The 15,953-nt window shown below is 38.0% G+C and overlaps 1 protein-coding gene across 14 annotated transcripts in view; it reads left to right on the top strand.

Annotated features, from left to right (window-relative positions):
- LTBP1 (latent transforming growth factor beta binding protein 1) overlaps positions 1 to 15,953 on the top strand; it is a 186,544-nt gene that overhangs the window by 51,517 nt on the left and 119,074 nt on the right. For 12 of the 14 annotated variants that reach the window (XM_040058399.2, XM_040058401.2, XM_040058400.2 and 9 more), the window contains one exon: positions 11,998 to 12,165. In XM_040058399.2, coding sequence (XP_039914333.1) covers positions 11,998 to 12,165 — 168 coding nt within the window. Of the gene's footprint in view, positions 1 to 11,927; positions 12,166 to 15,953 lie in introns of those variants that run through there. The other 2 variants (XM_058419631.1, XM_058419632.1) reach the window with 1 other exon arrangement.

The following is a 15,953-nucleotide window of genomic DNA, read 5'->3' on the forward strand; positions in this document are numbered from 1 at the left end:
ATTCGCTTCAGTCACTCGTGGCAGCTGACATCCATGTATTGCTCCTAAAATTGTACATAGTCAATTGCAAGGGAATGGGGTAAGTGTATAAATGTTGGGGATTTTTTGTTTTGTGTTCTCAAATGCATGTGTGTTCCAAGCCTGTGCTCTCATTCCAGAGGCCGAAGGGATTCTTCAGAGACAAACTAAAAAGTTTAAGAAAAAAATTTGTTGCTGTCAGCATCAGGGTCAAGCAGCACTGGGGCATTTTCTAAGAACAGTTTTAGCATGAAGCATCTTTTTCCTCTTCTCCCATTTTAAGAGCATTATTCTTCCTGGTTTTGAACAGCATGGCGATTCATAACAGCCATTTAAAGTTTACTTTTGATTCCAGCAAGACTTGGAAACAGGCTGAATTCTAGTTATAAATTGAGTTATCTAGATTCACATTAATGCAGCTAACTCTAGCAAACCAAGCAGCACATTTACTTTGCTTTTGCCTCAAAAAACAGAGTGACAAACTCTGGAAAAAAAACAGAAAAACTCTAACAAATGAATGCAGTTTATTTAGCAATTATAAAAGACTATGGAGTTCTTTGGAAACCTTGGAGACAGAATAGCTCTGTATAAATACAAAATGTTTCACCCAATACATTGTTGCTGTAGGCATTCTAACAATATCCTTGCTAAGCTGGCTTTGTGATTGTGTGTCCATAAAGGGCTCACAATTGAGGAGGCCAGAAAATCAGCAACCTCCCAAAACATACTGTATTTTTCTCTTTGGAATCTGAAAAGATTTTATGGCCCTGAGCTCACCAGAAAATAAATGTCTGCCTGACAGGCAAAGGCTGCTGGTGCTTTTATAGAAACTATTTTTTAGCATTGCATTCACCCAAAAATGAATTCTTATCCCCATGCTTTAAAATACAGAGACAGAGACTGATATACAGCAGAATGAGGAAGAATGTTGGAAAAACAGATTGGTGATCTGGCAAACAGAATTAAAATCAGTTCAAAGCATGTAATTGCTGGGGGAAAACACAGACTGAGACAAATGCATCTCAACCTCTGCGATGAAAGAGTATTGGCTCCAAAAGCAAAAATTGCTCAAGAAGAAAAGAAGAGGCTTTCCAGAAAATTCTGTAGGGGAAAGCCTTTATGATGTTTAAAAAATGTTGATTTAGGTGGATATAGAGACCTACTGTACCCACACAATTAAACATTAAAGGTCCCTCACCCTGGCTAACTCCAGAGTTGATGTGATACAAGTCTTTGATATCAAGAATTGCTTCTGATTTTTGCAAGTAGCTGAGTCTGGTTTTCTTCATAGGAGATGTGAAAGTGCTCTTCTGTCAGTGCCATTGCCTAGGCCAGAAGGAATGAACAAATGTTGACAAAAGAATTACTGCTAGAAGGTTCATACTCAGGTTCTCCGAAACAGATTTCAGAACCAGTGACATCTTTGTCTGTTGTCATTTTTTCCCTCTTCAGAAAATTAGGGGGGGAAAAAAAAATCTTGGCTTCATGTATTGCTGAGAGAGAAGATTTTTAATGGTGATTCAGCATGCAGAGGCGGCTGTATTAATTTATAACTTAATTTCATGATGTCCTGTCCTTTGTCACTGTTTACAGTTTGATTTCCTTAGTGCTTGTTGGTTTTTTCAGGAAATGAAATGTCAAGTGGATATACTTTAGTAAAGTGATATTAATTTTTATTCCCTATTCTTCCTAGAAATGATCAACATTGACTCTTGAAATTTAGACTTTTTTCTCATTTGAGGGATTTCCATATTTTGGGAGAGGGAAACTTTATCTCAAGAACTTATTTTTTCGAGAACTAATACTCTTCCAACTTGAGACTTGTAGTACTACTGTCTAATATTAGTATTACTGTTGTGAAAGAAGCCTAAATAACTTTAGGCAAAAGGCATAATCTCAGGTGAGTACATAATTTCACGTGGGAGTGAGTCTCATTCCCAGTGTATAAAGATCAAATTCAGACCTTCTTGTGCAAGCGTTCTGTTGATAAGGTGGAGAGTGGCATTGTATTTAGCTGGTAGCACTAAAGCTCCTGTATGGCTCTAAGTTTGTGTGGTGAAGATGTTGACTTCATTATCAGAGTGTGCACTGCAGCAGCTTCCATTGGTAAAATTTCCATCAGGAAAATTGCTTTGGGGGGTTGTAAAGTTACTGCTGCTTCATTACAGCCAAGATGAGGATTGTGTAGAATAACTCCGTGCCTTAGATATATGTCTGTGTCTAAATGTGGCTTTTGGGCCTTTGCTACCATATCACTCAAGTGAAAGCCTTTTGGGTCCAGATGTGTTTAGGTACCTAAGAAGATGGATAATTTGAATTGAAATTAAAAGGCTTGTTCACCTGAATGCTGTGCTTACAGCTGGAGTAGCATCCAGCTCCAAACCTGAAGCACTGATGTGAACTCAAGCATGAGACTCTTCAAGAGAGTTTGACATTCTGTTTCAGGACGAGTACTTAACTCTGGAAAAGACAGGTCATCTGGGTGCTAATATTTTAAGTAATTCATATTTGAAATTGTGGCTGAAGCACTTGACTGTCTGCCTGTCCTTAGAAGTAGCGTCAGCTGAACTCCCCTGCAGGATTAAGCTCCCCAAGGCCTGCTATAGCAGTCATAGTGGTGTCTGGAATTCAGCTGTAGTGTCTGAGCCCTAAACTAAGCAGTCTTGAGCTAAGGATTTGAAGTAAGCAATCTTAGGTCATCAGCATTTACTTTTGAACGGGTTGGGCACACTTCTGTTCAATGTGCTGCTTGCTCCACGCAATTAATTTCTCTCATCCCTTCGAAAAGAGACCAAGGACTACTCAAGGCTGAAATTTAGTTCTTTATCATCACAGCCATTTGTGGATCTAGTTTAATTACAATTTATTTAAACTAAATAAATGCAGTACAGATTAAGAGAAATATTGCCCAATAAGTTTATTGAAATGAGTTGAGGCCATTCCATCAGACATCAAACCACACTGCATTCTCTAATTTATTTGAGTTGGTACCTTTTTCTGGATCACTCTCAACTATGTGAAGGGAAATGATGGTTATATTTCTCATTACCAGGGAGAATGTCTGTAGTTTAAGATAGGATGTTCATTGCCTGAGGATTGCATAAAAAGAATCTTTGTAGTGGTAAAAGAGACAAGGAAGACAGAAGGTAACTCATAAAACCTGCTGGCAGAAATCTCATATTTCAAATCTATGCGTGATTTGTACATTATGGGTTTCCACAGACAAAATTGAATGTAGTTTCTATTAATTCCTCTCTTGCTCTAAAAACACTGTATCAGTGAGCGAATTTATCAGCAAAGGGCTTGTGGCACATAAACACAGTTAGGTCTTTCTAAACACTCTCAGCACTTGTGTCTGCATATGCTCCTTTGGTACTTTTAAGTGAAGCCATCCATAGAAAAAACAAAAAACCTGTGTTGCAGATAGTAGTGAGCTTTTTGGAATTTGTCAAAATTAATGGAGGAAACCTACTTGAATGAAACAAGTGTTGCTATAGTAAATGACTTCAAACAGTATGCTGTTCACACTCATCTCTATTTTTAACTGAGATAAAGATAATTGAAAAGTGCTTTATTTGCCTCTTCTAGAATAGACTACTAAAATTTTTAGTGTGTTTTGGAGGGTAGTGGAGGTGGTGATGAGGAACACAGTGGAATTCTCTGTTTTATTCTTTGACAGGGAGCAAAGAAGAGATTGTATCCCTGTGATAATCAGGAAGGAAGAAGATTTTCCAGTTATTTTCTTTAGTTACCTTCTTCCTTCCTGGAAGCTTCCTACCTGATGTTTCCTGGAAATTTTCTGGATGACTCTTTTTCCTGTTCATCAAGCATGCTGAAGAAGCAAGCCGTGCTTAAAAAGAGGGTAGAGAAACAAGGGTGTGATAGAAGGAGGAAGTTTGAGAGCTCAGTTCTGACTGCAGGGAGATGGTTGTTGGTAGGAGCTTCTGAGCAAGACAGAAGGAGGAAATGATGTAAAGATGTAGTGACATGGCTAATCAGAAACAGGTATCTAGAGACGTGCGTGTAGTAGCAACAGCGGCGATAAGAATGGCAACAGAAATATCAGTGCGTATCTCTCTTCAGTTACTGTCATATTAGGTAGTTGGATCATGGTTTGCTTATTTGGGAGCCCTTTAGTTTGCATCAAGACAGCAGAACTGAGTACTTGAAAAGTGATGTCAATATATATGTCAAAGGTTAAGCTGTATTAATTAATGAAATACATGTAACATCATACAAATGTGGCAAAAATATGAAGTACAGAAATAACAAAATGTAGGAGTGCTAAACTGATTACATTTCAATAATGTGTTCCTACAGCTGTCTAGACTTGTTAAATCGAGTACAGCTTGCCATACTGTCATCTTGCTTAAAATGCTTGTCTGGGGGGATGTGCACACACACACACCTCACCTCATGCAGAACTGGAGGGTGTACTTTTTTAAGCATTAGAGAAGGCGTTGGATCTTGGATGAAATAAATCTGGATAATTTTATTTTTACTTTCATTGACATTTCTAATTTTTCCCAATGCTTGTGAAAACAGAACTGGCTGCAAGGTGTACTAGGGGAACAGTAACCAAATTTCTGGAAAGAGCAAAGGTAGGCATTGCATACTGAAGCCAAAAATCAAATTACTCAACAGCTGTGCCTTGCCTTTGTTTAATCCATGTAGTTTTCAGACTTGTTTGTGCTTGTGACTGTTACAGAAAGAGTAAGACTTATATTCGCATGATTTTTAGATGGGCGAGGTTTGAATGCAGGAGATTTTACTCCTGTGCTCAGAGCAGAGAATAGGGGTTGAGTTTAGTCCTGCTAACGTTGTGCAAGGGATGTTTTGTATTTGTTGTCTGTATCAACAGAACAGAAAGGGATTTGGGAGATGTGTGCCCCTTTGCCCTAGATTGCAGATTGGTTCTGGGTATGAAGTATCAGTTAGTGCACTGTTGGGAGACAAAAATAAATTAAAATCATAGAAGCATTTTATGTAAAGCTGCCTTAAGTAATTCTGCTGCTCTCCCCACCATTGATCAGACCTCTACTTCAGTATAGTGTGGTTTTGGACAGGGTTTGTGAAGAAAGATGAGGACCAAGTGACTGGTATCAAAAGCAAAACAAAAAAGATGGAGATCTGCAAAATATGAGCTGCTGGACTGAATATTTAGATGGTTTTGGTCTTGTCAGAATGAGACTGAGGGAGATTGATGGCAGTGCTCTTCAAGTACGTTAGAAAATAATCCACAGAGGAATGACGTTTTGTTAAAGTTTAGTGTAAATAAAGCAGGGCAATAATTTGCTGGAGTTGCTACAGGGGAAAGGCGGGTTAGGTATTTGGACTACCTTTATAATAAGAGAGGCTAAAGTGCAGGAATAAATTCTTTGGGGAGGCTATGGAATCTGCATAATAGAAGGGATGTGAGAGTAGTCTGGACAAACCTTTTGTTTAATGTTGCTATTTTATCCTGAGGAGATTAAGTGATCTCTCAAAATCTTTTTCAGCCCTTTCAGTGTCTTTTAAAGCCTGTATTTCTCTTAGTGTGTAATCGGAAATTTAGGGAAGATCTACCTCTTGCCTGTATGTCAATCTACTGTGTATTTATCTCTCTCTCTCTTTTTTTTTTTTTTCTTTTTTTTTTTCCTTTTTTTCTTTAGCATTATAGATCTTCTAGATGATGTTATTTTTAAGTTGTATGACAGCTAAGTTCAAGTTGTTCTGATCTTTGGGGACTAGGTTTTTGTTGGTTGGTTGTGCTTTTTTCTTTTGTTTTAAATTGATGACTAAGTGTTGACAAGACAGAACTTCCTCCTATAGTGTCAAAAGTGTAAAAAGGTCATTTGACAATAGTTCTAAGAGCTTAACTATTTTACTTGTGTTGTTGATTTTTATACAATATCATCTTTCCTTTTAGCTGAACAAGCATATTGACTGTAAGGACTAGACCAGGTGGACTGGTGAAATAACTGGGAGACACCTTTTTTTAGGAAATAAGTAATTTCCTTCTGCTTTTTTTTTTTTTTTTTTTTTTTTTTTTTTTTTTTTTTTTTTTTTTTTTTTTTTTTGTGTGTGTGTGTGTGTGTCAACATTTAGCTAAGAAAAAAGAGGCTGTTGGTCATCTAAAAATTTAAAATATTGACTATATTAGCAGTTTAAAAGCTAATTTGGTTTGATTTTAGATTTAATTTTGAATGCTTGCCTCATGCATCTTGCTTATAATTTGAAAATGTGAAATAGCCTGAGATTATCTATTCTCATTGGGAAGAGAATGTAATTTTAAAAGAGAATCTTCATGTCTGATGACGCGGTATAGAAAAGCATGAAGACATACTGGGATCAGTGCAGAAGTAGAATGTCATGAACAGAGGGTAGTGCATATCATTTCTGGAGGTACTGATGGAATGTCTATAGTCCTGCTAGTTCCGTTTCCTTAGGAGATTTGCCTCAGGGTATTTGTCATAAGTGAAGGCATTAAAAAACAAAACAAAATAATGAGAGCAACAAACACCCTCAAACTGGCCTCTTAAAATAATTTTAGAAATTTGTGTACAAGGAATATGGGAGATGTGTGCATAAGCTACACTGTGTACTCAGCTGGTAGAAGCCACTGCTTGTGAATTTTTTTTAAATTGTGAATCCTTTTAATTAGATCACTGTGAAGCACAAAACTATCCCACAAATAATATCAATGTTCTTGACACATTAAAATATCTTCTTCTCTTTGCCCCCTTGACCAGTGTAGTTATCTATTTAGCTGAATACCAGTCCTGTTTTCACTAGTGTTGCTAGCCCATTGTCTTCCCGTAAAACAGGGACATGCCACAAATCATCTGAGCTCCACTGCAACTATTGAATACTGTCAGAATGTTGGAGCTGTGAGAGCAGCCACAAACCCAAGGAAAAAAACTGTTTATGGAAATTCTTTTAGAAAGAAACAAAGTCTGAGTTGCATTACACAGTGACTCAGGAGGTTGAGGAGTAATTCTTCCCCTTATACAATTCTTTCCAGACATGGTTGTGTAGGCTGTTGTGACCACCTGGACGTAAAACCTGCCACCTGCCCTGTCTTAACTACTTCACTTTTTCTGCTAATGCAGGGGAAAAAAAAAATTGTCATAATGGATGATGGGGGCAGAAGGGGTTCTGTTAAGAAATCCTTTTGCTTATATTTTCCATTTCTCCTGCAGTTGTTGCTAAATCATAAATTTATCACAGCAGGAGTTTGCTGTGTTCATGATATTATATCATAGTGACTTACAGAGATGGAAAAAAAAATCACATGCATACGGTGCCAACTCTCAACTAAGATCTCATCACTTTACCCAGACTTTTTTTTTTTTTTTTTTTTTTTTTTTTTGAATCTGGCTCAAGAGTTTTACAGATTTTGGAAATTATGGGTACATTCTTCCACTGATCTCTTTTGACAAATGTATCACAGAGCTCTTAAGTATAAGTGAGCCTGGACTAGGAGGCAGGATGATGGCGCTGTTGGCTGAATCTCATTGTGAATTTGCTGTCTAGTTGAGGGATGAAGCTTTATCCACTATTAGTCATCTTGATTGTCCTGTCTTTATTAAAACAGCAATCTGATCTTTCTATAGTTTGGCCTTTTTTTTCAGTAACTTTGCTATTTATTTGGTGTCTGCACCTTCTACTTTTGGGGTTTTTTTTCATTAGGCTCATTTGTTTATCTGGTCTCATATTTGTATTTTTTCAGTCTACTGTTATACTCAGGAGCGTAGTGAGGTGTTTCATTTCCACATGTTTAAAATTGGTCAAGAAGAGCTTGATATACTTGTCTATATATATTAAAAAAAAAAAAAAATAAAAAAATCCAGGTGTGTTGTTGTAGCACTATCATTTTTTTTTCCAGAAAGAGATTTGAGGTAATCTAAGTTGCAGGTTTTGTCATGCCTATGTCACAGTGGCGCCATCAGTAGAGGTTCTGGAGTTTGAAGAAAATACTCTGTACGCTTCCTTAAAAATACACTGTCCGTTAATATGAGCTAGTCCAAACACAAAAGAGGTCAAGGCTATAGCAGTACTAGTCTTTTCCTACAATGAAATTGTGGGGTTTAGCATTAATACTGCAAAATAACAGATATTGAAGAACATTTTCTCAGTTAGGATTGATTTTTCCTCTTTGGAGAAGAGGAGGGGAAAAAAAAAAATACAGGAGATTGAAGGAAGTCCAAGAGTCTAAACTTGAAGTTTCTGCTAAAAGCTTCCTTTCAGGAGAAGGGCTTGTGGTCTTTTTTCCAAGTTAAATCTGTGCATATTAAGCTCGCTGTTAAGGTCCCTAAGCCTCAGAATCTGTGAGGACAGTACTGTTTGCTTCTCTGCAGCTGCAGAAAAAAATGGTAGTGACATCTCTGCCTTGAATCACCTCCTCAAACGCTGATCAGTTTTTAGCTCAGCAGCTAAAATTAGCTTTATATCCATCCTAAATGTCTTCAAAAGGACTGCAGCTAAAAGCTGTGGCCTGCTAGAGAGGGAAAACAAACTAAGTGTTTTTATAGTTTTCAAAAATCTAAGAAAGATGGAGAAAATCTTCCCATGTCTAAAGAATATAAAGGCATCTTATTTCTGTCTCTTTGCAACTACCAAAGCAGGAATAGATGAGAATTTGCTTTATAGCGGAATAACTAGCATACCGCTAGCTAAGCACATGATGTGATCATGTTGACCAACCAGCTGACAGGTCAAGCACAAAGGGTTCTAGGAGGTGGGGTTACATCGGGCTGGTGACTGGTGGGTGTCTGTGGGGCTGCTTTGTAGGGTCAGTGCTCTTCAACGCAGTTTTAAGTGCCACAGTATAAGAAGCCTATAAAGCAATTGGACAGTATCCAACAAAGAAGGGCCATGGGAACAGGAAGGGCCTTGAGGAGAAGCCGTAAGGGGAGCAGCTGAGGGCACTGGGTCTGTTCAACCTGGAGGAGACTGAGAGGAGACCTCACTGCAGGTACACCTTTCTCAGGAGGGGAAGAGGAGAGGCAAGCACTGAGCTCTTCTCTCTGGTGACAGTGACAGGACCCGAGGGAATGGTCTGATGTTGTGCCAGGGGAAGTTTTGGTTGAGTATTAGGAAAAGGTTCTTCTCCCAGAGGGTGGCTGGGCACTGGAACAGGCTCCCCAGGAAGTGGTCACAGCACCAGCCTGACAGAGTTCAACAAGCGTTGGGATAATGCTCTCAGGGTCCGTGGTGTGATTCTTGGGTTAGTCCGGTGCAGGACCAGGAGTTGGACTCTGTCTTTGTGTAAGTACCTTCTAACTCAGGATATTCTATGAAAAAACTTTGGTGAATAATGATTTGAATCTTTGTAGGGGCTAGGGCTTCCATCATATTGTTTTTAAGACGTTTTCCTGGAAAACTCCATTTAAATATTGTGTCAGGGACGCTCTTTAGCTCTCTAGATATTGATCTGTGTTTTTGAAAGTACTGTTTGACTACTATTACTCCTAGACTTAGATACTAATATTTTCCTATCCAAAAGCATTGAAAAGTAAATTTTACAATTTCTGTTGAGTCTCATACTAAGGCATCTCTTTTACTAAAATAATTGTGCTACGGGATTTTCTGGTAAAATCTAAACTATGTGATAGAAATTATTTTAAAATTTTTGTTGTTGTGAACACTATGCTCAAGTTTTACTGCAGTTCAGCACTCAACAACATAGTACAGAATACTGTGAAAGAGAATTAAATGATGGTTTAATTTCAGCTTTACTACTTCAAAAACATAACTATGGGCACGAGGCTGGGTGTGCAAGCCATCTGTTGCACTTTAAGTTGAGTCACATTCAAAATAATCGCTTGGGTTCACAAATAGCACATATTGAATGCAACACATAAGGATGTTTCTTCTGGATTGCTGGACAAGGCTTACTGAGAGATGTCCTGCCTCAGGGGGTGAGGACAACAAACCTGTCAATCTGTCCCGGCACAGTTTCATGTTGAATTCTCATCGCCTGGGTAGATGGGAAAGGCAGTACTTCTTATAACTCATTAACCATGACTGTGTCAGGTGCTGAGGTGGGACTATGATCCAACTTCCTGTTCTTTGTGGACATGCTGTACAGAATATTTCTCAGTAGGAGGTGCACTTGGTTTGTACAAAACCTCTCTGGGTGTCAGGTAGAAGAATCAGAGTGGCCTCCGCTTTTCTCCCATGTTCCTTCCCAATGCTGTAGCAACACAAACCATGTAACCTTAATTCAGTTTCAGTATTTGTGCTGTGAGCTCCATCACTTATTGAGCTCTGCTTTTTTTTTTCTTTTTCTTTTTTTTTTTTTTTCTTTTTTTTTCTTTTTTTTTTTTTTTTTTTGCTAAGCCAGGAAGCTTGTCTGGGTCTCCCAATGCTACTTTCTACAGTGTAGGCAGGACTGACTTTTGTGACTCAACTAACCCTGTTTTTTTAATTAGATCACATCCTAAAGGAAATATACTGCTAAAATGTCTGAAAATATAAGATATAAAATGGAGTATTTTCTAGGAAAAAAAAAGTATGTAAAACTATGTAAGTAAAATACAAAGCTGGTGATATTGCTGTGAAGCTATGCTTTAAAAAAGCAAAGCTTAGAACTTCTACCCTCAGCAGTTCATAGGTCACTTGTATCTGTTTATTGGTTAAGGTGTATTCATTTTTGTATGAAATGCGTGGCATCCTAGAATCCAAGATGCCTTCTAAATCCCCTAAAATCACAATATTAGCCTTTGATTGAAATATTTTATTTTTGTATCTGTCAGGGCTCTTCCTTTTCTTAGCATTGTTTAGGGTGGAATAAGGTGGAAGCATCTGTACTACAGCTGCTGTTCAAATAGAGCAATGCCTTTAATGTAGACAAAACAATCAGCACAATTGCTTTAATTTATTTGCGCATGAAGACACAGAAATAAGTAGGCTTTATATTCTTTTGAAATGGGAAGATTTTTAAGATTTGCTTGATATTTTCAAGAAAGTCTCTGCCTGGAGGGTATTTCATGAGCTAAGTTAGGCAACTATCCAGCAACTTTTTTATTTCTATGACATGAGGAAAAAGGAGATTCTTTTCTTTCTGTGCGTCATTTCTTGGCATTGTTAGGTTTGATATGAAAGTATTTATTAATGGTTTCCACAAACATGCTATGATATATTTTCAAGAACTTGCTGAATTTATTAGTAGAAATTCTTACAATTAGCTTAATTACAAATTTGTGCTTGTGCAGTCTTTATTACATTCAAGCTTTTTAAAGTGGATACAGGGAAGTACATAAAAGAAGAGAATCTAGACATTTTTTATCTTTGATCTCAGTATTTTAAAGCACTGATACTTCCTCACTCTTTTCTCTGAGCTATTTATTATTAAAACAAAGGCTGACAGTAGAGCTCGGTCTGTAATATGTAAATTCTTGTGGAAAAATAGTGCCAAAAAAATGTGAAGAAAAAACGGGTCCAGGCAGCTGCGTCACAAGGTTTGACCACTTCAGACTCGGGTGCCAGGAGATTTGAGACAGATGTTTTCAGACATGCCGCATGCCTAAAACGTTTCCAGGGGTCGAGCTACAAATAGTGACTTAATAAGTGCAGAAACAGGAAAAGTTTGTAGGAATACACAAGAGTTTATTCACCTCTAGGTGCACAGCCAGCCTCTTTACATTACATCTGCCTGTCAGGGTTGGCTATTTAAGCTGTCATGCCCTTGGTATTGCTCTTTGTCTGCCTGTGAATAAAGTGCAGCATTGTGATTACTAATCCCACTCCAGTGACTTGACTTTAAATGTGGTTTTGGAGCGGATCCCGGAGTTCTGTTTGCTAAGCTTCCTACTCCTGTTTCAGAGACACCACTGGAGATCTATGAGAGAGAGCACTGCAGACTGCCCTCCTCCTGTAGACCTGTCGCCTTCCCCCCCGCGCCTTTTTTTTTTCTCCCGAAAACTTTTTGAAGGAAATCAATGGATACCAAAGTGATTTGTTTATTTTTCTTTTTTTCTTTGCCTCCACTGACAGTGGGAAATCACACTGGTCGCATCAAGGTGGTCTTTACACCCAGCATCTGTAAAGTGACTTGTACCAAAGGCAACTGTCAGAACAACTGTGAGAAGGGAAATACAACCACCCTCATCAGTGAGAACGGCCACGCTGCTGACACTCTGACAGCCACTAACTTCCGAGTAGGTAAGTACCCCACAACTGTGTTTGTCCTTAGCTGTCCTCTCTGGACTAACAGAGGGAGGAGATGCTTTGTTATTAATACCAGTTGTGCATCTGTTACTCTTTGTGTGGAGAGCTGTGCTGAGTGGGAGCCCTTGTGTGTTAGACAAGCTTTCTGGAGTCCTTCGGAAATGTTCTCAAAAGTTCCTTTTGTGTCAGAGAAAAATGCTCCCGTATTTTTCAGCTGAGTTTTTAGCTGAAGGGATGCAACATGCTGAGCTGAAGCTTTCGGTAAAATTCCTCCCTCAGAGTTTGTGTTAGTAAATAGGGAAAATGACAGACTACACAGAAAGTTGTGTTTCCTGTATCAAATGCACATAAAACTTAGTGAACAGATAACAGTGACTCTGTCTTCAAAAATGTGTCCAGCAGTTCCTTAAAACTACAGTCCTTTTTAAATATGCAGCAGCTTAAAACTTTTCTTACTGCTGAAAGTCAGATTTCATATTTGGCATTTTTAGAAACTGAAATCATGTTAAGCCTAATTAAAGTTATTGAAGTCAGTAATTTCTTTGTTAATGTTTATTCTTTCTGCTTGCTCAGTAAGAGTATCAACAGTGTGCCAGACTAAACCCTCCAACCCTTTGACTCTGTTGAAATAAATCCTGAAAGCTACCTAGGATAATGATTAGCATATTTTAACTGTATACTATATAGGCATTTGTGTGCAAGTATTTGCCTCCTAAGTTAAGATATACAGATATGTGGGTGCATACCTAAACACTTTAAATTTGTTATGTATTGCTTTATGATACCCTGAACTGCTCTTCTTGGAGAGTAATTTTGTAGTTATATCAGGATAATATCAGGATTTTTTTTCTCGGGGTTGGGGGGGGGGAAATTTTGCAAATTTCTAGTTAAAGAATGCCAAATATGAACACTGTAATTTTCATCTCTGTCTAGAATAAACATAGAATTTAGGTAGTGCTGAAGCTGGCCAGTATTGCTGTTTTCAAATGCAGTTTATTTCATGCTCTGAGGCGGGGGGGGGAAGCCATTTGAAATTAGTATTCTTTTCTTCTGGACAGATGATACAAAAAGCAGTTCCCTCTTTTAAAACTCCTACTAGACTGTCAGACTGTGGGGGAAAGCCCTTGATGTTGCTAACTCATTCTTTCATATTATGCATGTTTGTAAAAATGTATATGTTTTGGACTACTAGTAAAACCAGTGTTTTAAAACAAGAACAGAGAAAATTTTGGGGTTTGTTTGTGGTTGTTTGGAGGAACAAAAAAAGGAGAAGTATTTTGTAAAGGAATGGTAAATCTTATACTTTTAATTTGTGCTTAACTGCCAGTGTAGATTTTTAACAATGTTTTGGTGAGAACCCCATCTAAGTAAGTTTTTTGTTTAATTTTCTGCCTAGCATGAAAGGATAGGGTTATTCTTCCCTCCTTTCATTTGACCTAATTTTTCTATTGAAATTATGAAATGCTGAGAACAGGCAGTCATGTAATTTGTCTGCTATGTAAATCTGTGCTGTAACATGACCTTCTCTCAAATACTTGAAAACTTGGAGAGCGGAAATTGACCTGTGAAGACGTGTTCCACACCTTCCTTCCTGGCCTCAGGCCACGCAGCTTGGATGCACTGGGTACAACGGGCTGCTGGAAGCATTTAACAAAAGCAGCCTGTAATAGTATTGGATGGAAAGATAAGGGAGTCTTATGTTGGAAAATGTATAAAAGCAAGTTGCTACACATGGATAAGGCTTTTTCACCTGCCTGTTAGCTATCTTCCTTACTACGTTTAAAGGACAAAAAGTGTTTAGTACAGCTCTAGGACTGTCATTTTCACAGAGGAGTGAGAAGGTCTGAACTAGCACTTAAAGGCTCTCCAATTAAAAATAAAAATGCTGCATGAACTTCTTAAGAACCAGAGAAGAGGAATCCTATACCTGTAGGTTGAATTCTTTCACCAGTCACAGTTTTGTGGAGCTTTTGAATCAGAGTTTAAAATATATATTACTGAAATAATTTTTCATATGTGCTCTCTATCTAGTGCCTCTCACTAGCTTAGGCTTGTCTTGATGTCTCCTGGCACATAAAGCAGAAGTAATTTGTGTCTTCCAAGATAATTAGCTTTTGTTATATTTTTAACAGCTGAATTATGTTTGACTTGTGCTTTTAGCTTTGAAGTCCCTGTTCTAAACTTCTTTACTTACTGCTAATGTGTGGAAATTCTTATTTAGATGACTTGGTGTTTAAATATGCGACCATGAAACAGCACATCATGTCAGGAAATACATATTTAAAGCATTGAACAACACTTTTTCCGTATGTTTTTTTTTTTAAATATTTGTTCTTCCTAAAACCAGAGAAAATAGTCACATGCCCTATTTGGAAAAGTTTCCAATGCATTTCTGTAACAGGAGCAGTATTCTAGTACACAAGACTGTATTTGGGTTCTCGGATGACAGAGGAGTTAGACATCGATTTGCTTTGTTCTTAATGATAAATTATTTCTAATAATGAGTTAGAGTAAAAATGCTTTGTTTCTTTTCAGCTTTGTACTGAACTTTGTTAATACTGCATTTTCAGAGAGAGTAAGTTGAAATACCTGTGCTACAGCTATTCAGGCTTTGTCATAGATTTTTTTCAGGTTCATAAAATGTTTGTCAGTTTGTCAATTCAGCTGAAGCTTAGTAGCAGTGAGCCCAGGCAAGGAACAAATCCTGTTCCCCGAAAATTTTACACAATATGGGTGAGCCATTAAAAACAAGAACCCACAACAAGGGATGGACTGGGGGGAACGCTGCTTTTCAGGTAGCTGAGATTTTTGGCTGTGGCGAGGAATAGCTCCTAGCACTGCAATTTAAGGTGCTGAAAGCTTGGTATTTAAAAGGAAGGACCTCTTTGATTGCCAGGCTGCTTCAGTGAAACTCTGGGGTTTTTGCAGTTTCATTTTGTGAATGGAATATGTTGCAGTTAAACTAACCAACCACCAGTATTTCATTGGCTTGGAGAATGAAAGCATTTAATCTGAGTGGAAACTTCAACTGAATAGATGAATCCTATTATTCTGTTGGATTGAAGCATGTGCAGTTTGTATATTTCAGTCCTGATATATCTACTGAGGCTTATAAAACAGGGTCGATATGTGTGCATAGGGAAGGATGGGAATAGAGTAGCACATGAGGTTTCTGTCTCGTTCACTGTTGAAGTTAGTCAGTGAGGTGTCCTGTTTCTACTCAAAATTATTCCACATTCCAATTTTGAAATGAATTCTCTTCCTGTAAGGAGTGGGAGGACAGTGACTAATTTGTAACTGTAAAATGAAGCAATAAGGAATTAGTAAATGCCCAAATTAATATTTCCATGCTTTTCCCCCCTCACTGTTGTGTATATATATTTAAGTCTAGATTTACATTCTGTTTTTTCCCAAGGGATCTGTGCTTCATTCATTGAACAGGAATGACAGAACTTAGTAAAGGAAGCAGCCATTTAATACTTAAGTTCATATTCACTGTTCAGCCCTGCATCTCATTTAAAGTGATTCATTCAAACTGTTATAAATGAAAAGTCAGAGTTGTATACTTGTCAGTGAAACTGCATAGCTTTCCTAAAAATTTTGTGTCTGAGCACTTGGCAGTATCTGTGTCAAATAAGGAAACAGAATCATGGATAGTTATAGACGGGTTTGTGTTGGAGGGGACCTTTAAAATCTTAGAGTTCCAATTCCCAGCCGTGGGCATGGACTCCTTCCACTAGACCACGCCGCCCAAAGCCCCATCCAACCTGGCCTTGAACATT

The sequence above is a fragment of the Hirundo rustica genome, chromosome 3, assembly GCF_015227805.2.
Source record: "Hirundo rustica isolate bHirRus1 chromosome 3, bHirRus1.pri.v3, whole genome shotgun sequence".
Taxonomy (NCBI): domain Eukaryota; kingdom Metazoa; phylum Chordata; class Aves; order Passeriformes; family Hirundinidae; genus Hirundo; species Hirundo rustica.